Source organism: Ranitomeya variabilis, chromosome 5, assembly GCF_051348905.1.
Source record: "Ranitomeya variabilis isolate aRanVar5 chromosome 5, aRanVar5.hap1, whole genome shotgun sequence".
In the NCBI taxonomy this organism is placed as follows: domain Eukaryota; kingdom Metazoa; phylum Chordata; class Amphibia; order Anura; family Dendrobatidae; genus Ranitomeya; species Ranitomeya variabilis.
Window position 1 is genome coordinate 602,531,178 of NC_135236.1, and position 24,706 is coordinate 602,555,883.

The 24,706-nt window shown below is 43.5% G+C and overlaps 1 protein-coding gene across 4 annotated transcripts in view; it reads right to left on the reverse strand.

Annotated features, from left to right (window-relative positions):
• The window catches only part of JADE2 (jade family PHD finger 2), a 309,232-nt gene that overhangs the window by 52,295 nt on the left and 232,231 nt on the right, over positions 1–24,706 (reverse strand). For all 4 annotated transcript variants that reach the window (XM_077266044.1, XM_077266043.1, XM_077266042.1 and 1 more), the window contains exons 9-10: positions 17,690–18,178; positions 5,895–6,012 (exon numbers count right to left, since the gene is read on the reverse strand). In XM_077266044.1, the coding sequence (XP_077122159.1) occupies positions 5,895–6,012; positions 17,690–18,178 (607 nt within the window). The remainder of the gene's footprint in view (positions 1–5,894; positions 6,013–17,689; positions 18,179–24,706) is intronic.

Sequence of the window (24,706 nt, forward strand, 5' to 3'; positions counted from 1 at the left end):
GAAAATAAAAATTATTATTTTTTTCCACAGAAATTATTTTTTAGCCCCCAGTTTTGTATTTTTCCAAGGGTAACAGTTGAAATTGGACCCCAAAAGTTGTTCACAACTTTGAGCGCATGGCAGAGCTCGGAAGGGAAGGAGCGTCATTTGGAATGCAGACTTAGGTGGATTGGTCTGCAGGCGTCACATTGCATTTACAGAGCCCCTAATGTACCTAAACAGTAGAAACCCCCCACAAGTGACCCCATATTGGAAACTAGATCCCCCAAGGAACTTATCTAGATGTGTTGTGAGAACTTTGAACCCCCAAGTGTTTCACTACAGTTTATAACGCAGAGCCGTGAAAATAAAAAAATTTTTTTTTCCACAAAAATTATTTTTTAGCCCCCAGTTTTGTATTTTTCCAAGGGTAACAGGAGAAATTGGACCCCAAAAGTTGTTGTCCAATGTGTACTGAGTACGCTGATACCCCATATGTTGGGGTAAACCCCTGTTTGGGCGCACGGGAGAGCTCGGAAGGGAAGGAGCACCATTTTACTTTTTCAACGCAGAACTGGCTGGAATTGAGATCGGACTCCATGTCGCATTTGGAGAGCCCCTGATGTGCCTGAACAGTGGAAACCCCCAATTATAACTGAAACCCTGATCAAAACACATCCCTAACCCTAATCCCAATGGTAACCCTAACCACACCCCTAACCCTGACACACTCCTAACCCTAATCCCAACCCTATTCCAAACCATAAATGTAATCCAAACCCTAACCCTAACTTTAGCCCCAACCCTTACTGTAGCCTTAACCCTAGCCTTAACCCTAGCCCTAACCCTAGCCCTAATGGGAAAATGGAAATAAATACATTTTTTAAATTTTTTTATTTTTCCCTAACTAAGGGGGTGATGAAGGGGGGGTTTGATTTACTTTTATAGCGGGTTTTTTAGCGGATTTTTGATTGGCAGCCGTCACACACTGAAAGACGCTTTTTATTGCAAAAAATATTTTTTGCGTTACCACATTTTGAGAGCTATAAATTTTTTCATATTTTGGTCCACAGAGTCATGTGAAGTCTTGTTTTTTGCGGGACGAGTTGACGTTTTTATTGGTAACATTTTCGGGCACGTGACATTTTTTGATCGCTTTTTATTCCGATTTTTGTGAGGCAGAATGACCAAAAACCAGCTATTCATGAATTTCTTTTGGGGGAGGCATTTATACCGTTCCACGTTTGATAAAATGGATAAAGCAGTTTTATTCTTCGGGTCAGTACGATTACAGCGATACCTCATTTATACACTTTTTTTATGTTTTGGCGCTTTTATACGATAAAAACTATTTTATAGAAAAAAATAATTATTTTTGCATTGCTTTATTCTGAGGACTATAACTTTTTTATTTTTTCTTTGACACTGTCTGGTGGCTCGTTTTTTTGCGGGACAAGATGGCGTTTTCAGCAGTACCATGGTTATTTATATCCGTCTTTTTGATCGCGTGTTATTCCACTTTTTGTTTGGGGGTATGATAAAGCAAAAAAAGAAAAGATTCGTTCCAGCTCCAAATTGTAAAATTCCGATTCTTTATTGATCCATATTAAAAACATGGGCTGAATAACTCCATGGCACGGTAGGACATGAGCTACGCGTTTCGATCTTTGCAGATCTTTGTCCAAAGATCTGCAAAGATCGAAACGCGTAGCTCATGTCCTACCGTGCCATGGAGAGTTATTCAGCCCATGTTTTTAATATGGATCAATAAAGAATCGGAATTTTACAATTTGGAGCTGGAACGAATCTTTTCTTTTTTTGTCTGTTCAACACCACGCACATCAACGTGGAAGTTCCGTGCACCTGCTGGGGCTGCCTGGTGAGCTGGCTTTTTGTTTCTTAATTTATGATAATAAAGCGTTGTATTTTGGGTTGTTTTTTTTGTTTTTTTTACGGTGTTCACTGAAGAGGTTAACTAGTGGGACAGTTTTATAGGTCAGGTCGTTACGGACGCGTCGATACTAAATATGTGTACTTTTTTTTTTTTATATAGATAAAGAAATGCATTTACAGGAACAATCAAAATATATATATAGGAATTTTAATTTTTTTTCTACACGTGAACTTTTTTTTTTTTACACTGTAACATTGCCCATAGTGTAAGATCGCTGATCTGACACTTTGCTGTGCACTGTGTCAGATCAGCGATCTGACGTGCACAGCTCCAGGCTTCCCGCGCCTGTTCTGAGCAGGTGCTGTGAAGCCACCTCCCTGCAGGACCCGGATGCAGTGGCCATTTTGGATCCGGGCCTGCTGCAGGCAGGAGGAGGTAAGAGACCCTCGGAGCAACACAATCACATCGCGTTGCTTCGGGGGTCTCAGGGAAGCCCGCAGGGAGCCCCCTCCCTGTGCAATGCTTCCCTATACCGCCGGAAGACTGCGATCATGTTTGATCGCAGTGTGCCGGGGGCGGTCCGTGACCGCTCCTGGCACATAGTACCGGATGTCAGCTGACACCCGGCTGCGCTCCCCCCGTGAGCGCGGCCGATCGCATATGACGTACTATCCCGTCAGTGGTCATACGGGCCCACCCCACCTCGACGGGATAGTACGTCTGTCAGAAAGGGGTTAATAAACCGCCTGTTTTGAATCAACAAACTAAGTCTCATGTGTAAACCAGCATCTACATCAGACTTAAGTTATATGTAATAATGATAAACAGGACAGGGAAAAAGTATTAAGCACGCTTATTGAAATATAATTTACTAGATGGTGGCCCGATTCTAACGCATCGGGTATTCTAGAATATGCTATTGCCCAGCCACGTAGTATATTGCCCAGCCACGTAGCATGTTGCCCAGCCACAAAGTATATTGCCCAGCCACATCGTGAATGGGCAGTATACTATGTGGCTGGGCAGTATACTATGTGGCTGGGCAGTATACTACGTGAATGGGCAATATACTTAGTATACTGCCCAGTCACATAGTATACTGCCCAGCCACATAGTATACTGCCCAGTCACGTAGTTTATTGGCCAGCCACATAGTATATTGCCCAGTCACGTAGTATATTGCCCAGTGACGTAGTATGGTGCCCAGCCACATAGTATAGTGCCCAGCCACGTACGTAGTATATTGCCCAGCCACATAGTATACTGCCCAGTCACGTAGTATATTGCCCAGCGACGTAGTATAGTGGCCAGTCACATAGTATATTGCCCAGCCACGTAGTATAGTGCCCAGCCACGTAGTATAGTGCCCAGCCACATAGTATACTGCCCAGTCACGTATACTGCCCAGTCACGTAGTATAGTGCCAGTATAATGCCCAGCCACATAATATACTGCCCAGTCACGTAGTATAGTGCCAGTACAGTGCCCAGCCACATAGTATACAGCCCAGTCACGTAGTATATTGCCCAGTCACGTAGTATAGTGCCAGTATAGTGCCCAGCCACATAGTATACTGCCCAGTCACGTAGTATATTGCCGAGCCACGTAGTATGCATCATATCCCTGTTAAAAAAAAGAAATAAAATAAAAAATAGTTATATACTCACCTTCCGGAGCCTCAGGATCGAAGCAGCCGGTTACCGCTCCTCGCGCGCTCCGGTCTGAAGATAGCATTGCGGTCTCGCGAGATGATGACGTAGCAGTCTCGCGAGACCGCTACGTCATCATCTCGCGAGATCACAGCATGGACCGGTTACCGGAGCGTCGCGAGCAGGGAAGGCCTGTTGTGGATCCGAGGGGCCGACGGACGGTGAGTATATAACGATTTTTTTTTTTTTAATTATTATTTTTTTAACATTAGATATGTTTACTATTGACGCCGCATAGGCAGTATCAATAGTAAAACGTTGGTCACACAGGGTTAATAGCAGCGTTAACCGACTGCGGCATAGCACGGTCGATTAACGCTGCCATTAACCCTGTGTGAGCGCTGACTGGAGGGGAGTACGGAGCGGGCGCTGACTGCGGGGAGGAAGGAGCGGCCATTTTCTTCCGGACTGTGCCCGTCGCTGATTGGTCGCGGCAGCCATGACAGGCAGCTGGCGATACCAATCAGCGAACGAATAACCGTGACAGACAGACAGACAGAAGTGACCCTTAGACAATTATAATGTATAATACTTTGGACAAAAGCCTTTGTTGATGACAGCTTCAAGACGCCTACTGTTAGGAGAAACTAGTCGCATGCATTGCTCATTTGTGATTTTGACCCATTTTTCCACACAAACACTCTTCAAATCCTGAAGGTTCCGTGTGCTCCTTCTAATGAACACTGAGCTTTAGTTCATTCCATAAATTTTCTATTGGATTCACGTCATGTAATAGGCTGGGCCATTCTATAGGCTTTATGTTTTTCTCTCTTATCAAGAATGTATCTGTACATTTGTCCATTCATCCTTCCTTTGATTACATGAAGTTTCCCAGTGCCGTCTGCTGAAAAACAGATCCACACCATGATGTTCCAACATCCAAACTTCACTGTTGGTATGTTGTTTTAACATGTGTGTTATGGCATCCAAAGAGTAAAATTTTGGTCTCATCTGAATAGACTATATTCTCTCAGTATTTCATATTTTTGTCCAAATGTTGTTAAGCACACTTTAAACACGCTTGAACGTGCTTTTTCCTCAACAAGGGAGTTTTGTGTATTGAGCGTGCATACAGGCCATGGAAGTTGAGTGCATTACTTATTGTTTTCTTTGAAAGAATTATACCAGCTGATTCCAGTTCTTTCTGTAGCTCTCCACAAGTGGTCCCTGGCTCTTGGACAATTCTTCTAATAATGCTTTTCACTTCTCTGTCTGAAATCTTGCAGTGAGCTCCTGGTTATGGCCGAATGAGGTTTTTTCCATTACCGGATTATTACCCCAACAGTGCTCACCGCAACCTTCATTAGTTTAGAAATTCTTCTGTTAATGTCAGTGTGTTAGCAACAATAAGGTTGTGAAGGTATTGAAGCAGCTCACTGGTTTTACCCATCATGAGATGTTTCTTGTGTGGCCCCTTGATAATAAGACACCTTTTTATAAGCCATCAGTTGAACCACCTGATATTTTTCACGAAGTGGGAGGATTGTTAAATACTGATAGATTTCAGCTGGTGTCATGACTTTCCATGGCTTTTTGAGCCTCTCTTGTTTCATCTGTTCAATACTATGTCTCAGGGTAATTTCGGATTATTATACATAACTTAATTTCACGGACATGTGTGGTTTGATTTCTTCGCCCGCGTGGATTGGATGGGATGTTACCAACATCTGGTAAAAATTTCATGTCATCAGCACCCTAAGGCCAGGTTCACACTGCGTTAACAGCAGCCTGTTCCAACACATGCGTTAACGGGCTGCTGTTAACGCAAGTGCCGGTATGTGATCGCGCTAGCGCAGATAGAGCTAGCAGATGCTCTATCTGAGCTAGCGGTGACGGACCCGGAAACGCTGCAGCCCTCGTCCCAGGGTCCGTCACTCAATGACGGCACATCGCTAGCGCACGCCCATTGTGGGCGTGCGCTAGCGATGCGTCCGACATAGGAATTAATGGCAGCGTTAACGGACTGCGTTACACCTCGTTATGCTGCGGTGTAACGTAGTCCGTCTAACGGACGCCAGCAAGGCAGTGTGAACCTGGCCTTAGAAATATATTTACTTAGAAAATTTGTGACATGTTCAATGCTTATTACACCCGATATATATATATCTACAGTATATAAATATATCTGTGTAGGACGCAGGAAAAAGGAAAAGTAAGACTTCTTCAGGATAAATACATAAAAAAGGGCAGTAATGATTTATGACTTAATTACCACAGGCAAACAGTAAGGCCTTTCAATGCTTTCATACATTTATGAAGGCAAAGTAAACACAATATTACATAACTTAATGTTTTTGGCTTCTCTCTCTTACCATTGCAGAGATCTTTCTCAATGAGTTTCATCTGCAGCTGGAAAATTTGCTCCTCAAGTTTGCATATGGAGTGTTTCATCTTTTCACGTCTGGTGATCATGTAACATAAGTTCCTAACCTGTAGGCAGAAATTGAAATATGTGATAAAATACAGGTCACCTTAAAATAACTATTTTACTTGGGCGTAATAATTCAGTGCAATGCTGGCGTAAAACAGAAATAATTTAAATCTGATACCCATTTTACAGTTTTATATTATTTGATGGTTATTATATAAGGATTACTCCCAAAAAATCAAGCTGCTGCCAGCCTGAACCCCCAAAGATCAGAAAGTGTTTGTTACTATATAGATGGTATTGCAATATATAGTATAGTCGATCAGATGATAGCTTCAAGTCCCCTAAGGGGACTAAAAATTGTGACACAGTTATAGGAGTCATCAACATTCCACCATAAGCAGTATACTATGGACTGTGATTGCCTGCAGCCATCAGGTGACTTGAGCAGCACATCAGATGTTTTTCTGATGACACTGCTCAAGTCATCAGACTACTGCACTCAATCACAGGTTGCAGCTGTCCAGATGCTAGTGGAACAGTGTTGTCTTTTCTTCCTGTTTCAGAGCAGACCATTTCTAACTCAGTAATGTAAAAATTTGCACTCACTGAAGGCAGACTATACCCGGAAACTGAGAATTTTGAAAATGAGTGATCAGTTGTTACGCTAACCACTACTCACGGACAAGCTGTGCTGCAGGGTAGTCAAACATTCCAGTGTTAGATATCAACAGAGCATGTCTTAAACTAAGGGAAAGACAAAGGCGTACTCAGGTCATGGTCGGAGGTCAGAATACCAGTAAGATAGTGGATCAAAGCAAAGGGGCAAAGCAAAGAAATGGTCAGAGCAAGGTCCAAGGTCATGAAGCAACAGATCAACAAACAAATCACTGAAATACAAGGCAAACATGCACCACCAAGCGAATGCTACAACTGGCAGTGATCTGGGATTGATAGCTTAGCCAAGTAGCTGGCTAATCACTCAGAACAGGGAACACATGATGAAAGAAACTCAGCATCTCCTAGTTTCAGATTGGACGACTAAAAAGTATATCAAAATACTGACAGCTCAGCATGCCCCTACACTTGATTGGATGACTTTGCTGTCACTCACCAAACTGTCAGCTCACAAGACCCTGATTGCATAGAGCAGCAAAACTATCACTCACTGCATCCAAAACAAACTGAGTGGGGGGCACCAGACCCCCAGGTTTCCCAGAAAACCTAAGATGGAAGGCTCTGACCAAATGATTGACCTTCCCTGAACAAATCAGAACCCAGGATCTCTCCTAGGGTCCATATCTCCTCCAATGAACAATATATTGAAGGGAATTTTGGACCCTCTGAGAATTCACGATTCTCTGCATCTCGTACTCTGTCTAAACTTCCATCGACAAAACCGGGAGGCGGGGATAGGACAAAGAACATCAAAGGGAGAAACTCTTAATAGGGAGCTGTGGAACACAGAGACACGAAGAGACCGAGAGTTTTAATCTAACGATAACCAGATTGACTACCTCCAGAATCTCGTGCGGGCCAATAAATTTAGGACCCAACTTCGCCGATGGTACTTTCAACTTATTATTTTTGAAAGTTAACCAAACCTTATCATTTTCATTGAAGACAGGATCTTCTGAACGTTTCCTATCAACCTTCCATTTTTTACGCAGTTGAGCTAATCCAATAGTCTTTTGAACCTCCCTCCAGACATCCCCAAGTTTTTGTGTGGCCACCTCTACTCCAATACACTCAGAACTCATCCCAGAAAATTTACCAAAATTAGGATGAAAACCATAAATACAAAAAGGCGGCGTAGTTCCAGTGTACTGAATGACCAGACTCTTAAAGGCGAACTCAGCAAGACTTAAAAATTAGGACTAGTCTTTCTGCTGAGCAGCAGCGAAAAAAGTTAAAATTTGTTTCAAAGATTGATTTGTCCTCGCTATCTGACCATTGGTTTCAGGATGGTAGGCAGAGTTTAATGGCATATTGGAACGACCGCCAGGGCCGTGGGGTACTCGGTACCGGTACATAAAGGCATGCGTCACGGCGACGGTGACCCGGTCTGTGGCCCTGGGCGCCCATGTTAAAGGAAAGGTCTTTAAAGGGGTGTGAATTAATAAAAGTTTGCCACGCCACCTGTGGTATTCGGTCGGGGTGACCAACGCTGCTTAAAGGGGTCCACTGGGGTGATATTATGGCAGCAGGGATGGTATGGCTTCCTACAGGTGAAGCTGGGTCCCCAGGGCTCCCGAAGTAGTAGGGACAGGTGGTAGGTGGTGTAGAAAGAAGCAGAGGACATAGGGTTGCGGTCTCTTTACCTCTTTACTGTATGATTCAGGCAGCCACAGTCCAGGGTATCGGATCACAGGTGCAGGTGGTGGTCTGGCTGGCTTGGAAGTGTCTCAGGAATCCCCCTAACCAGGTGGAGTTGGAAGCCTTCCTTCTAGCGCTGTGTTGTTCTAGTCCCTTGCTGCCTTAGGCCTCACACAAAGTCATCACGTTCTCTCTCTGTCCCCCTTTAGGTAGGACACTAACCCGTACGACAGGTAACTCAAGCCTTTTTTACAGGATCTCTATCACGACCCGGGCTCTATCTGTTACTGTGTCCTCGGGTGTTAATGGTGGACAGGTAACTTGAAATCTAGCTGTCCGCCGGTTTATGCCTTGGGGCATGAAGTTACCCCCACAACCTCGGTCTTCCGGCTACCAGTATCTGCGCTCAGCATGGAGGAAGTTCAGTCACAACTTCTCTCTCCAGCTCTTCACTTCGCCTTTGCTCCTTCCTCCTTTTAGTCTCTTTACAAGTTGCTCTGCTCTCTTTTTCCTTCCCAGGAGCTGCAGAATCACTCGCCTGCACGGCCCCAGCTTTCTTTCGTCATTCCTCGCTCTCCTCTCACCAACTGCCTAGCAACTAACTCCTCCCGACCAGAGAGAGCTGCTCCCATGAAGTTGGGTGTAGAGCTCCCCCTTCTGGCCTGGAGTCAGAATAGTATGATACAGTTATATGAAAAAGTTTGGGCACCCCTATTAATCTTAAGCTTAATGTTTTATAAAAAATGTTTTTTTTTGCAACAGCTATTTCAGTTTCATGTATCTAATAACTGTTGGACACAGTAATGTTTCTGCCTTGAAATGAGGTTTATTGTACTAACAGAAAATGTGCAATCTGCATTCAAACAAGATTTGACAGGAGCATAAGTATGGGCACCCTTATCATTTTCTTGTTTTAAATACTCCTACCTACTTTTTACTGACTTACTAAAGCACTTTTTTTGGTTTTGTAACCTCATTGAGCTTTGAACTTCATAGCCAGGTGTATGCAATCATGAGAAAAGCTACTTAAAGTGGCCACTTGCAAGCTGTTCTGTTTGAATCTCCTCTGAAGAGTGGCATCATGGGCTCCTCAAAACAACTGTCAAATGATCTGAAAACAAAGATTATTCAACATAGTTGTTCAGGGGAAGGATACAAAAAGCTGTCTCAGAGATTTAACCTGTCAATTTCCACTGTGAGGAACATAGTAAGGAAATGGAAGAACACAGGTACAGTTCTTGTTAAGGCCAGAAGTGGCAGGCCAAGAAAAACATCAGAAAGGCAGAGAAGAAGAATGGTGAGATCAGTTAAGGACAATCCTCAGACCACCTCCAGAGAGCTGCAGCATCAACTTGCTGCAGATGGTGTCACTGTGCATCGGTCAACTATACAACGCACTTTGCACAAGGAGAAGCTGTATGGGAGTGATGCGAAAGAAGCCGTTTCTGCAAGCACGCCACAAACAGAGTCGGCTGAGGTATGCAAAAACACATTTGGAGAACCCAATTTCTTTTTGGAAGAAGGTCCTGTGGACTGATGAAACCAAGATTGAGTTGTTTGGTCATACAAAAAGGCATTATGCATGGCGGCAAAAAAACACAGCATTCCAAGAAAAACACTTGCTACCCACAGTAAAATTTGGTGGAGATTCCATCATGCTTTGGGGCTGTGTGGCCAATGCTGGCACTGGGAATCTTGTTAAAGTTGAGGGACGCATGGATTCCTCTCAGTATCAGCAGATTCTTGACAATAATGTTCATGAATCAGTGACAAAGTTAAAGTTACGCAGGGGATGGATCTTTCAGCAAGACAATGATCCAAAACACCGCTCCAAATCTATTCATGTAGAGGAACAATTACACTGTTCTGGAATGGCCATCCCAGTCCCCAGACCTGAATATCATTGAACATCTGTGGGATCATTTGAAAAGGGCTGTCCATGCTCGGCGACCATCAAACTTAACTGAACTGGAATTGTTTTGTAAAGAGGAATGGTCAAAAATACCTTCATCCAGGATCCAGGAACTCATTAAAAGCTACAGGAAGCGACTAGAGGCTGTTATTTTTGCAAAAGGAGGATCTACTAAATATTAATGTCACTTTTCTGGTGAGGTGCCCATACTTATGCACATGTCAAATTTTGTTTGAATGCAGATTGCACATTTTATGTTAATACAATAAACCTCATTTCAAGGCAGAAACATCACTGTGTCCAACAGTTATTAGATATATGAAACTGAAATAGCTGTTGCAAAAAAAACAATTTTTATAAAACATTAAGCTTAAGATTAATAGGGGTGCCCAAACTTTTTCATATAACTGTATGTGCTGAATTCCTGTTAAAGGGATCTTTCCTCGCTTCCAAGCATGACATCACTCTCCCTGTGAGGAAATCAATGCCACTGTAACAACCAGTTACCTGGGGTGTTACAATATCAATCCCCAATTTCTTACAAAACGCTCTCCAGAATTTGGAGACAAATTGCACCCACCCTATCTGAAATAATGTTCAAATGAACACAATCTCACCACATGATTAATAAACAACCACAAAAGCGTTACAGCAATAGGTAACCTCGATAACAGAACAAAGTGAGCTAGTTTACTGAATTGGTCAAACCATTTGCCCACACGCCACCATCCTCACAGACAAGCGGTGGACACCGCGTCTATACTCGGATACGGTCTCCCATCAAGAAGCACGGATCTCCCCCTATCAGACTTGATGGCCATATATCTTTGATTAAACAGATTACGTGGTAAAGGACTTACCACACACTTCTACTAATCACTCTCTACTACACCAGTATGTAACTGATGAAGATCTTTATGACTGAAACGTTTGTTGGTACTACAAATAAATTTAAGAGCATCATATATACTTAAGTTGAGTGCCGTGTTCTTTTTATCTAGCTGGTTATGACAGACTTTAGTGTGTGAGCAAGTTTCACAAGCGAATACAACATTTTCAATATCCTTATACATGGATGACCACCGAAAGAGTCTAGCAATAGTTGTCCGAGTAGTAATAACCCCAGGATTGACCATTCAAGTCAGAATCATGAAACTCCTGCAACTGGCAATTTAAGCACACCGGCGCAAATAGTTTAGAACAGTGTTTCTCACCTCCAGCCCTCAAGACCCCACTACAGATCAAGTTTTCAGGATTTCCTTAGTATTGCACAGGTGATAATTTCATCACCTGCTCAAGCATTAATTCCATCACCTATGCAATACTAAGGAAATCCTGAAAACATGACCTGTTGTGGGGTCTTGAGGACTGGAATTGAGAAACACTGATTTAGAACCTGGAGTAGTGGAATGAGCCAACGGCTGGGCTTTACAGATCTTTGCATCAAATTCCGAGGATACCATAGTAACAACAAAACCCTGAGGAAGAATGAATGGAGGATAAACCGAATCAAGGCTGTGTGATTAAGCGTCTAGAAGAAAAGCACCATTTGGCCTTTCTTGGGGGTAACCATTTAGCCGATTCAATATACAGAAGGTTACATTTTTATGATCTGTCACCATCGTGGCTTGATGAACCGCACCTTCAAAAAAGGTATCCATTCTTCAAAAGCTAATTTAACTACAAGCAGCTTGCGATTCCAAACATTATAACTTTGTCACGCTGTGACTATACGTGATTAAAGAAAGGGGCCCTGCACTGTTAATAGGGCTGGGGCTCTAACTATCTCTGTTCTTCAAGGTACCTTTGATGGTGAGGAGGTTTGCGCCACGGGCCTTCCTGTACTCTAGTTATACCTTAAGCTGTCCCCTCTCCTAGAAGGCCTGGGACAGAAATGTTAGTGTATAAACACGCAAGACAAACAGGGATAACAAAAAGCAACTAACTTACAAAACAGGCACCAAAGGTAGAGTGGTATATAGGGAAGGGTAAGAATGTACAAACCAAATGGAAATAGGACATTGAGGAAAGCATACACCCAAAATAAGAATACAACAATCTCCAGCAGAAAAAACGATCTCCAACTCAGCACATTAACTCCAAGGAACCAGGAAGTAAACTTTCACTGGCAAGGAAGCAAAGGTCTAGCCAGATTTTATAGAGAGAGGAAATTACCAGGTCAGGAGCAGCTGTGAGATGGATCTGCATGTTTCCAACCAGCATAGAAATGGTCGTTAACATCTTCAGCACCAAAGGAAACAATATCCATTTAATATGGGACACGAAACATACATACTAAATGGAAGACCTGCAATTTACACTACGTAATGATTTTCTGACCTCAGATCTCCTAGGAGAAGTAACAAATTCGTGACAAATTGCTGTCAGCAGACGAAAATTTAGCAGAGAAAAATGTACATAGTCACAAGCTGGTCAGTGTTTTGGAACCTTGAGATAATGAGGTACAGCTTGTATACAGAGAAGTTAACCCCCTATACATGCTAGCTGAAGTATATGAAGGATGGTTTATTTAACAATCTGAAATACCCCAAATACATTTTCTGTACTAATTGGCAAATCCTAAAAAACATTGTAACGCTGATTAATCCAATCATGCTGAACTCAAATATGGCCTTAACTTTTCCATGATCCATCTCCAACCCTTCAGCCAATACAATGAACCCCAGGAACAATATCTTTTGGACAAAAAAAGGTACATTTCCCCAGTTTAGCAAATAAAGAATTCTTTCTAAGCTTTTGTAAAACAAAACGGATATGCTCATGGTGTGAATCCAGATTGTGAGAAAAAAATTGAATATTGTCAAGATATACCTCAATCATTCATAAAAGTTTGAAATACTGAAGCCCTGGTTAACCCAAAAAGCTTGGCAAGATTTTCAAATAGGCCCTCAGATGTTGAAAACACCGTCTTCCATATCACCCTGCCATGTATCAAATTATAAGTCCCTCTAAGGCTACGTTCACATTTGCGGTCAGCGCCGCAGCGTCGGGCGCCGCAGCGGCGCCGCATGCGTCATGCGCCCCTATATTTAACATGGGGGCGCATGGACATGCGTTGTGCTGCGTTTTGCGCCGCATGGCCGCAAGCGTTGGACGCAAGAAACGCATCAAGTTGCATTTTTTTTGCGTCCAACTTTCGGCCAAAAACGACGCATGCGGCGCAAAACGCAGCGTTTTAGCGTGCGTTTTGCCGCGTTTTTGTTTGCGTTGTGCGCTGCGGCGCCGACGCTGCGGCGCACAACGCAAATGTGAACGTAGCCTAAGATCCAGTTTAGAAAACCATTCAGAGCCACATAAGTTGATTATATAGTTTAGGGATGAGTGGAAGTGGGTAGGTATTTTTAATCGTAATTTTCTTTAATTCACAGAAATCGAGGTAAGGACGGAGACCCCAATCTTTCTTTTTAACAAAGGAAAACTACTGGCAAGGAGAAAAGGATGGATATGTCCCTTCCGTAAACTTTTGTTTGCATATTCTTTCATGGCAGTATGTTCAGGTCCAAACCAATTATACAGGCGAGCTTTAGATTATTTGGCTTTAGGGACAAGAGGAGGTAAAATCTCTGACTCTTTGTCCCAGAACACATCTTCGAAGTCACAATATAAGTAGAGTCCAAGATTTTGCCGATGTCTCCTCTTAAGGGCCTGAGAGCTGGCAGCTCGAGCCGGGAAGCATGAACGAAAACCCCTGTCGCTCATCACGTCTCTCTCGAATTCGTTGATCCATTTGAATCGCCTGAGTCATTGCCTCCCCCAAGGAACAAGGTGAAGTCTGCAAAGTCAGAGCATCCTTAAGAGTATCAGAAAGACCTCTGTGGAACTGGCACCTGAGAACTGCATCATTCTACAGAACAGAGGACCATTGCTGGAACTTGGAACTATAATCCTCAGCAGTGCAGCCCCCTGTGTCAGGATCATGATTTTTGCCTCTGCGAATTGGACCTTGTCAGGTTAGTCATAGATCATCACTAAGGCGTCAAAAAAGGAGTCAACCTCGAAGTAAAGATATGATTATACTCTAAACAGGTCTTTCTTCCCAGAAAATCTATTAGGAAATGCCACTAATGGTTAGAGAGAGACCAACTGCACATCAGAAGGTACAGAAGTCAAAACTACAGTTGGTAGCAGAGACCTTTGGGAAGTAGTCATATTACTAGAAAACTGACCCTGCAGCTGGAGTCTAGCTTCTGGTGCTCCATGGCCAGATCCTGGACCATCTTGGTCAGATTCGCCACCTGACCACAGAGGGTACCTACTGAATCCATTGGTGGGGAAAAAAGGCAAAGGCGCAGTTAGGTCACAGTCCGAGGCCAGAATACCAGGAATATAGTGGATCAAAGCAAAGGGGAGAGGGAAACAGATGGTGAGAGCAAAGTCCAAGGTCAGGCAGCAACAGATCAACAGAGCACTGAAATACATGCACCACTGAGCAAATGCTACGACTGGCAGTGATCTGGGTCTGCCAGCTTAGGCTAAGTAGCTGGGTAATCACTCAGAACAGGGAACACCTGGAGAAAGCTCAGCAACTCCCAGTCTCAGATTGGATGGCTGAGTTGTCTATCAAAATACTGACAACTCAGCACGAATGAAACTCACCAAACTGACAGCTTAGCACGACACAGATTCAAAGAGGCAGCAAAAATATCACACACTGCGTCCAAGACACTGAGAGGAAGAATGGTGACATCAGTTCGGGAGGAGAAAAAAGTAGCTTTCTCTGATAAGATATATTAAAAACTTGCATATTTTCACATGTTACATTGATTTATGACATAAAAATTAAATCCACTATAGTTACTCAATAAAATAGCGAAGAAGCTGACTAATATCAAAATTTACTGTATTACGTAATATTTGGATCTTGACCAAAAATATAACAATAAAACAACAATAATCATCATTCCTAGCAAGATATTCTCCGCAGGCTACAAGTTTGTGTAAATGAAGGTTTCAAACAATTCTTAATACCTTGCCTATTTCAGAAGGGGGAAGGAATAATCTAGCTAAATTAATAAAAAGGCAGAAAACCTTTCAGAAATGATTATACACCCATTCTATGTCAGTAAATATATCAGCTTCATCAGGTCTAAGATATCTACGTAATAGTATTTGCAGTTTATATGGTGAAACCTCGTGACAGATATTATTCAAATGGAACCTGTCAAATCGGCTAACGCCATTTACCTGAAGATATAGGGTTAGTCTGTAGGTTAATAGCATTAGAAAGATGCCTGTCAGCTGCATAGAAGAGAAAATGAACTTTATTCCTACAGGCAGACGCCAGCTTTCCCTTCAAAGCGGCTGCCGGGCATCTTTTTAACGCTATTAACCTGCAAATTAACCCTATATTGGATGTGACAAGTCCCCTTTAAAAGAATTTTTGATTTATAATGGGGTTGTCCACTTCTCAGACAATCCCTGGTAAACACTACATTCCCTAATGCAGTGTTCCCCAACTCCGGTCCTCAAGAGCCACCAACAGGTCATGTTTTCAGGATTTCCTTAGTATTGCATAGGTGATGGAAAGCTTGCCCATGCAGGTGATGCAATTATCACCTGTGCAATACTAAGGAAATCCTGAAAACATGACCTGTTGGTGGCTCTTGAGGACCGGAGTTGGGGAACACTGCCCTAATGTAACATAAAAGCCCCTTATACTCACCTCCCATACCTGCATCGTTCCTGTGATGTCAGCGCTGGTTCTCCCGAGGCTCGAGTGACATTGTTATGCCCCATGAGCCCTGCAGCCAATCAGCAACCACTATTGTGCTGCTACTTCACTTCCTTTGGACAAATCTCAAACTTCCAGAAGAGCTGTGAACACTAACCCATTGGCGGCCACTGATTGGCTGCATGGCTCACATGGCGTAAAAATGTCATTCAAGCACTGGGAGACTCTGCAGTGGAAAGGCGCTGATACGGGAGGAGTTTTTATTATACATTGGGAAATACAAGATTTTAGAAGGTGTTATGAGAGTAGTGGACAACCCCTTTAACAACTATGTCCAAATCGTTAGCAAGTAGTAAAATGAGTCACTTACTTAGTGTATGTAGTGTCTGCAGCTGAAATGACTATAATGTGACATCACAGGCAGGGTAGCAAATCATGCAGCCAGTCAGTGAGCAAAATAATAACAGAGCGGTGATCACAGCACAACCTGACAATTTGTAATAGCTGAAAACATGGGCAATGTCTGTGATAGCGCAGGGGACCATGGAGCTGTGGTCCTTCACATTGGTAATCACACCCACATCAAGCCGCTGACCAAAAGTACGTGTTTTTCTTTATTTAGACAATGCATTTTGAAGTACTACAGACTTCTTAATCAGGACAAGACAAGCTTTTTTGCTCTGATGAAGTCTGTAGAACTTCGAAACGCGCTGACTGCCGGAGCTAAGTGCCGGAATTGGCGCATCTTAGAGATTAGCCTTTTCTGGGGCGGCTGAGTGCTGATGTTTTTAGCCATGGGGGGGGCAATATCCATGGCCCCTTCCTAGGCTATTAATATCAGCCCGCAGTTGTCTGCATAACCATTTTTTTTAAGGGGGGGGGGGGGCGGGTCCCCCATTTTAGTAGCCAATAAAGGCTAAGTATACAGCTGTGAGCTGATATTAATAGCCTGGGAAGCTCCATGGGTATTACCCCCTTCCCTGGCTATAAACATCTGCCCCCAGTCGCTGGCTTTCCCACTGCTGGTTTCGAAAATTGCGCGGGAGCCCAAACCATTTTTTTCCAATAAATAATCGTTTATAAATTAAATACATGTCCAGTAATTTGCACACACACTGTACTAATTGTATTTGTCACTGATATCTATATATCTACCTATTCTATATGTATTTACTGTATGTAATCCATCTCTTTTATCCTGTCAGCTCCTGCAGTGATTTTACAGAAGCCGGCAGATAAATTACTGACTTTTATTCCATCTATCTTTCAGTTCAATATAAATACATACAGCTCTAGCAAAAATTAAGATACCACTGCAAAATGTTCAGTTTATTTTTCTCTTTCTAGGTATATTTTTTAGTAAAATGTAAATTGTTCATTTATTCTATAAACTTCTGACAACATGTCTCCGAATCTCCAAGCAATAAATTTTGTATTTTTTTTTTACGAAAAGGAAAAATGGTCTAAACTAAAAAAACAAAACAAAAATCGGATTGCACTCATCCGTTTTTCTCGCAAATGGGTATGAGCCCTTAAAAATAGTAAAATCACCCACTACTGACCCACCCTAGGTCCATTACTGCAGCTCAGCCAATGCTTCGGTGATTACAGGCTGCAGCAGTGACATCAAGTCAATAGCGCTGCAGACAATCGCTGGGCTCAGCAACTTGTGCTGCCTTCATCGTAGACTACTAGCTGATTTTAATATTTATAACAGGCACATCAATGTCAGACAGAAAGGTGAAGCCTAAGAGGCCCTTTAATGAATACAATAAAACAATGAAATCTAATAAATTATAATTGAATGTTATTGCCTTACCCTTTCCAAATCCTGCCTCAGATGTGTAAATAGCTTTAATCTCCTGTACAGTACGTCTTGCTCTTGCTGAGCTAAATCATCTACTTCGTCTGTTTTAGGACTTAAAAGAGGCTTGTTAAAGTTTGCCTTCCTCTTCAGCTTCCAGTACTGGTACACAAAGTCAACCACATTCCTGTTCACATTAAGATTCTCTGATACATCCTCCGACTTGACAAGATCATGGAAATCCTCCTCCAGTTGCAGAAGCTTTTGCTTTCTCAAGGTGACCTTTTCAAGATCCTTCTGCAATTGGTCAGCATCTGCTGCGGCAACAGATGAGGATGGTCTTTGGCTGCACTGATCCTCGGGTTTGGTGGCTCCTTTGCTGTGATCCAGACAATAGGACTTGAACTTCACCTCATCATTCTCTGCCAATGTGGTGTGCATCTCTAGCTTGTGATCAAAGGCGCAGGTAACGTGGAAAGCAGTAATGCAGGATGGCATGGAACACTAGAAGGAAAACACACAGTGTTACCACAAATGGAGAGATAGCCTTAGACCTTATTTTCTTACCTCAAATAGAAAAGTAATAACATCTAACTTGATATATTGACTGTAGAGTTGGAGTCATGGAGTGCGTTCATTTTGGTGGAGTTTGAGTCGGTATAAAATGGACCGACTGACAATATATATAATACATTGGGTACAGTAGTTCAGTGAAGGATGTGCTGTAATTTTTTTCACAATAAGTTGGGAAAGTTATGAAATGTCCTATAAATGTCTGTTCTATTCCTGATCTAAGGATCTCTGCTTTTAGTTGAGGTAAATCTGTGCTGCACTTTATGTACATGCTCAGTAATAATCAATACTATGGTGTTGTAGTGGAGATGAATTTGTGCTGCACTTTATGTACATGCTCAGTAGTGATCAATACTATGGTGTTGTAGTGGAGATGAATTTGTGCTGCACTTTATGTACATGCTCAGTAGTGATCAATACTATGGTGTTGTAGTGGAGATGAATTTGTGCTGCACTTTATGTACATGCTCAGTAGTGATCAGTGCTGTGGTGTCGTAGTTGAGATGAATCTGAGCTGCACTTTATATACATGCTCAGTAGTGAGGCAGTGCTGTGGAGTCGTAGTGGAGATGAATCTGTGCTGCACTTTCTACACATGCTCTGTAGTGATCTGTGCTGTGGAGTGATAGTTGAGATGAATCTGTGCTGCACTTTATATACTGTACATGCTCAGTAGTGAGGCTGAGCTGTGGAGAAGTAGTGAAGATGAATCTGTGCTTCTCTTTATATACATGTTCAGTAGTGAGGCAGTGCTGTGGGGTTTCCCTGAATGAGTCATAAGTCACTGCAAAAGTCCCTGACAGGGGGAAGCAGAGCAGCTGGGTCAGGAGCTGAAGAGGGGAATTATGAATGCAGGGACAAGAGACTTCCTGTTTCTACACACAGTAGAGAAAAGAGAAGAAATAATTGGGTAGAAAGGCAAAATGAGCAATTGTAAGTACACAGTGCTATATAATATGAGGATTCCAAAATATTAAAAGGATAAAAACTTTGATGGCAGGACGAGTGCTTCTTTAAAAGAAAGGGTGTATGAAAAAAAGACCAGATAAAAATATCATATATGACCATTTAGATTAATGGCGGCATAGGTTTACTACATTATTCCTTCAGAAGAAAATAGCAGCCAGCCACGTTTTACCTCATTACCGCAGTGCTCTCAAATTAATGGACTGTCTGCGATTCCACAAAACTTTTAAAAGGAATCTGTCATCAGGTTTCTGCCAACTAATCTGAGCACAGCTTAATGTAGAGACAGAGACCTTGATTCCTATGATGTGTCCCATACTAAGCTGCTTGCTAGAGTTTTGATAAAATCACAGCTATATCTGCAGGATTTTATCACAAGAGGATTAGTAAACCTGCTGCCAAGTCATCCTCAGCATTTTACCCTTGCCACTGATTGGCAGCTTTCTGCCTATGCACAGGGCCGGCCCGAGAGATTACGGTGCACTAGGCGAAACTATTTTGTTGCACCCCTACTACTTTTAACATACCTCCCAACTTTTGAAGATGGGAAAGAGGGACAAAGTTTGCGGCACGCAAAGCGCACCGCGGCAAATTTTAGGCCACGCCTCTGACCACACCCATTCATAACTAGCCACACCCATATCCACGTCCCAACCACACCCATTTAGCACTGCTGATCTCACTGTTTCATTAAGAATAATTATAAACAAAAAAATATGGCCACACAGTGCTCCATACTGTATAATGGCCACACATGATGCTCCATACTGTATAATGACCACACATGATGCTCCATACTGTATATTGGCCGCACATGATACTTCGTACCGTATAATGGCCACACATAGCTACTCATACACATGCGGCTGCGCTCCGTACACACGCGCTCCGCTCCATACACCTCGTACACACGCGGCTCCGCTCCGTACACACGCGGCTCCGCTCCATACACCTCGTACACACGCGGCTCCGCTCCGTACACCTCGTACACATTTAGCTCCGCTCCATACACCTCATACACACACACGACTCCGCTCCGTACACCTCATACACACGGCTCCGCTCCGTACACCTCATACACACTCTGCTCCGCTCCATACACCTCATACACATTCAGCTCCGCTCCATACACCTTTTGCCTTTTGAAAAGATTTTTTATAATTTTTTCTATTTTTTCTCTGGCGCCCCCTTAGGGTCAGCGCCCTAGGCGGCCGCCTATACGTTCGGGTCGGCCCTGCCTACGCACAGTGTACACAGAGAGCTGCCAATTAGTAGTGTGGGAAGGGTTATGCAGAATTCAGCAAACTGGTAGATCTGCCAAAGATAAAACTATGATTTTATCAAACCCACAGCAAGCAGCCCAGTTTGTGATAAATTGCTGGAATAAGGGTCCCTGCCTATATTAGGCTACTTTCACACTAGCGTCGGTACGGGGCCGTCGCCATGCGTCGGCCCGTCGTACCGACGCACGTTGTGAAATAAATGCACAACGGGAGCAGCGGATGCAGTTTTTCAATGCATCCGCTGTCCCATTGTAATGTCCGGGGAGGAGGGGGCGGAGTTTCGGCCGCGCATGCGCGGTCGGAAATGGTGGACACGGCGCCCCCAAAAAGTTACATGTAACCTTTTTTGTGCCGACGGTCCGCCAAAACACGACGCATCCATCGCACGATGGATGCGATGTGCGGCCATATGTCGCAATGCATCGCTAATGCAAGTCAATGGAGAAAAAACGCATCCTGCGGGCAACTTTGCAGGATGCGTTTTTTCTCCAAAACGACGCTGTTGTGAATTTGGATTCTGGGCTCCCCCGGTGGCTACTGGTGGAATTGAACTGGTGTCTTCATCTTCTCTGTTCACCTGTTCCCATCAAGATGTGGGAGTCGCTATATAACCTTGCTGCTCTGTTAGTTGCTTGCCGGTCAACAATGTTATCAGAAGCCTCTCTGTGCTTGTTCCTGCTCCTAGACAACTACTAGATAAGTTGGACTCTTGTCCATGTTTGTTTTTGCATTTTGTTCCAGTTCACAGCTGTAGTTTCGTTACTGTGTCTGGAAAGCTCTTGTGAACGGGAATTGCCACTCTGGTGTTATGAGTTAATGCCAGAGTTTTAAAGTAATTTCTGGATGGTGTTTTTTGATAGGATTTTCAGCTGACCATGAAAGTGTCCTTTCTGTCTTCTGCTATGTAGTAAGTGGACCTCAAATTTGCTAAACCTATTTTCATACTACGTTTGTTATTTCATCTCAACTCACCGCCAATACATGTGGGGGGCCTCTGTCTCCTTTCGGGGTATTTCTCTAGAGGTGAGCTAGGACTAATATTTTCCTCTGCTAGCTTTATTTAGTCCTCCGGCTGGGCTGGGCATCTAGAATCAACGTAGGCATGCTACCCGGCCACTGCTAGTTGTGCGTTAGGTTTAGTTCATGGTCAGCTCAGTTCCCATCTTCCAAGAGCTAGTTCCTATATATGCTTATGCTATGTTCTCTTGCCATTGAGATCATGACAGTTTGACCGGCCCGCAAAGTGTTAATTGTTTGGGCTGAAGCAGGAGAAAAAGAAGTGTTGAAGGGAAATTTTTTTTTTTTTTCCCCTCAGAGTTTTGCTGCCTAGCCCTTAATTGCTGTCTAGCTGCTTCTTACCTCCTCTTAACCCTTGAATGGCTCTGTCCACCTGTTTGTAATGGATCTTCAGAGTGTAACTGCAGGTTTGAATAATCTCGCCACGAAGGTACAAAATTTGCAAGATTTTGTTTGTCATGCACCTGTATCTGAGCCGAGAATTCCTTTGCCGGAATTTTTCTCGGGGAATAGATCCGGGTTTCAGAATTTTCGAAATAATTGCAAATTATTTTTGTCTCTGAAATCTCGCTCTGCCGGAGACCCTGCACAGCAGGTCAGGATTGTGATTTCCTTGCTCCGGGGCGACCCTCAAGACTGGGCTTTTTCATTGACACCAGGGGATCCTGCGTTGCTCAATGTGGATGCGTTTTTTCTGGCCTTGGGGTTGCTTTATGACGAACCTCATTTGGAGCTTCAGGCAGAAAAAACTTTGATGTCCCTATCTCAGGGGCAAGATGAAGCGGAAATTTACTGCCAAAGATTCCGTAAATGGTCTGTGCTTACTCAGTGGAATGAGTGCGCCCTGGCGGCGACTTTCAGAGAGGGTCTCTCTGATGCCATTAAGGATGTTATGGTGGGGTTCCCTGTGCCTGCGGGTCTGAATGAGTCCATGACAATGGCTATTCAGATCGATAGGCGTTTGCGGGAGCGCAAACCAGTGCACCATCTGGCGGTGTCCACTGAGAAGTCGCCAGAGAGTATGCAGTGTGATAGAATTCTGTCCCGAAGCGAGCGGCAGAATTTTAGACGGAAAAATGGGTTGTGTTTCTATTGTGGTGATTCTACTCATGTTATATCAGCATGCTCTAAGCGCACTAAAAAGCTTGGTAAATCTGTTTCCATTTGCACCTTACCGTCTAAATTTATTCTATCTGTGACCCTGATTTGCTCTTTGTCATCTATTACCACGGACGCCTATGTCGACTCTGGCGCCGCTTTGAGTCTTATGGATTGGTCCTTTGCCAAACGCTGTGGGTATGATTTAGAGCCTTTGGAGACTCCTATTCCTCTGAAGGGGATTGACTCCACCCCATTGGCTAATAATAAACCACAATACTGGACACAAGTAACTATGCGTATTAATCCGGATCACCAGGAGATTATTCGCTTTCTGGTGCTGTATAATCTACATGATGATTTGGTGCTAGGATTGCCTTGGCTGCAATCTCACAACCCAGTCCTCGACTGGAGAGCTATGTCTGTGTTGAGCTGGGGATGTAAGGGGGCTCATGGGGATGTACCTGTGGTTTCCATTTCATCATCCATTCCCTCTGAAATTCCTGAGTTCCTGTCTGACTATCGTGACGTCTTTGAAGAATCCAAGCTTGGTTCGTTACCTCCGCACCGAGAGTGCGATTGTGCCATAGATTTAATCCCGGGTAGTAAATACCCAAAGGGTCGTTTATTTAATCTGTCTGTGCCTGAACATGCTGCTATGCGAGAATATATAAAGGAGTCCTTGGAAAAGGGACATATTCGTCCATCGTCATCTCCCTTAGGAGCCGGTTTTTTCTTTGTGTCAAAAAAAGACGGCTCTTTGAGACCATGTATTGATTATCGGCTTTTGAATAAAATCACTGTTAAATATCAATACCCATTGCCGTTGCTGACTGATTTGTTTGCTCGCATAAAGGGGGCCAAGTGGTTCTCTAAGATTGACCTTCGTGGGGCGTATAATTTGGTGCGAATCAGGCAGGGGGATGAGTGGAAAACCGCATTTAATACGCCCGAGGGCCACTTTGAGTATTTAGTGATGCCTTTTGGTCTTTCTAATGCTCCGTCAGTTTTCCAGTCCTTTATGCATGATATTTTTCGCGATTATTTGGATAAATTTATGATTGTGTATCTGGATGATATTCTGATTTTTTCGGATGACTGGGACTCTCATGTCCAGCAAGTCAGGAGGGTTTTTCAGGTTTTGCGGTCTAATTCTTTGTGTGTGAAGGGTTCTAAGTGTGTTTTTGGGGTACAGAGGATTTCCTTTTTGGGATATATTTTTTCCCCCTCTTCCATTGAAATGGATCCTGTCAAGGTTCAAGCTATTTGTGATTGGACGCAGCCCTCTTCTCTTAAGAGTCTTCAGAAATTTTTGGGCTTTGCTAACTTTTATCGTCGATTTATTGCTGGTTTTTCGGATATTGCTAAGCCATTGACCGATTTGACTAAGAAGGGTGCTGATGTTGCTGATTGGTCCCCTGATGCTGTGGAGGCCTTTCGGGAGCTTAAGCGCCGTTTTTCCTCTGCCCCTGTGTTGCGTCAGCCTGATGTTGCTCTACCTTTTCAGGTTGAGGTCGACGCTTCTGAGATCGGAGCTGGGGCAGTGTTGTCGCAGAAAAGTTCTGACTGCTCCGTGATGAGGCCTTGTGCCTTCTTTTCCCGTAAATTTTCGCCCGCTGAGCGGAATTATGATGTTGGGAATCGGGAGCTTTTGGCCATGAAGTGGGCTTTTGAGGAGTGGCGCCATTGGCTTGAGGGGGCCAGACATCAGGTGGTGGTATTGACTGACCACAAAAATTTGATTTATCTTGAGACCGCCAGGCGCCTGAATCCTAGACAGGCGCGCTGGTCATTATTTTTCTCTCGGTTTGATTTTGTGGTGTCATACCTACCGGGTTCTAAGAATGTTAAGGCGGATGCCCTTTCTAGGAGTTTTGAGCCTGACTCGCCTGGTAACTCTGAGCCCACAGGTATCCTTAAGGATGGAGTGGTATTGTCAGCCGTTTCTCCAGACCTGCGGCGGGCCTTGCAGGAGTTTCAGGCGGAGAGACCTGATCGTTGCCCACCTGATAAACTGTTTGTTCCTGATGATTGGACCAGTAGAGTCATCTCTGAGGTTCATTCTTCTGCGTTGGCAGGTCATCCTGGCATTTTT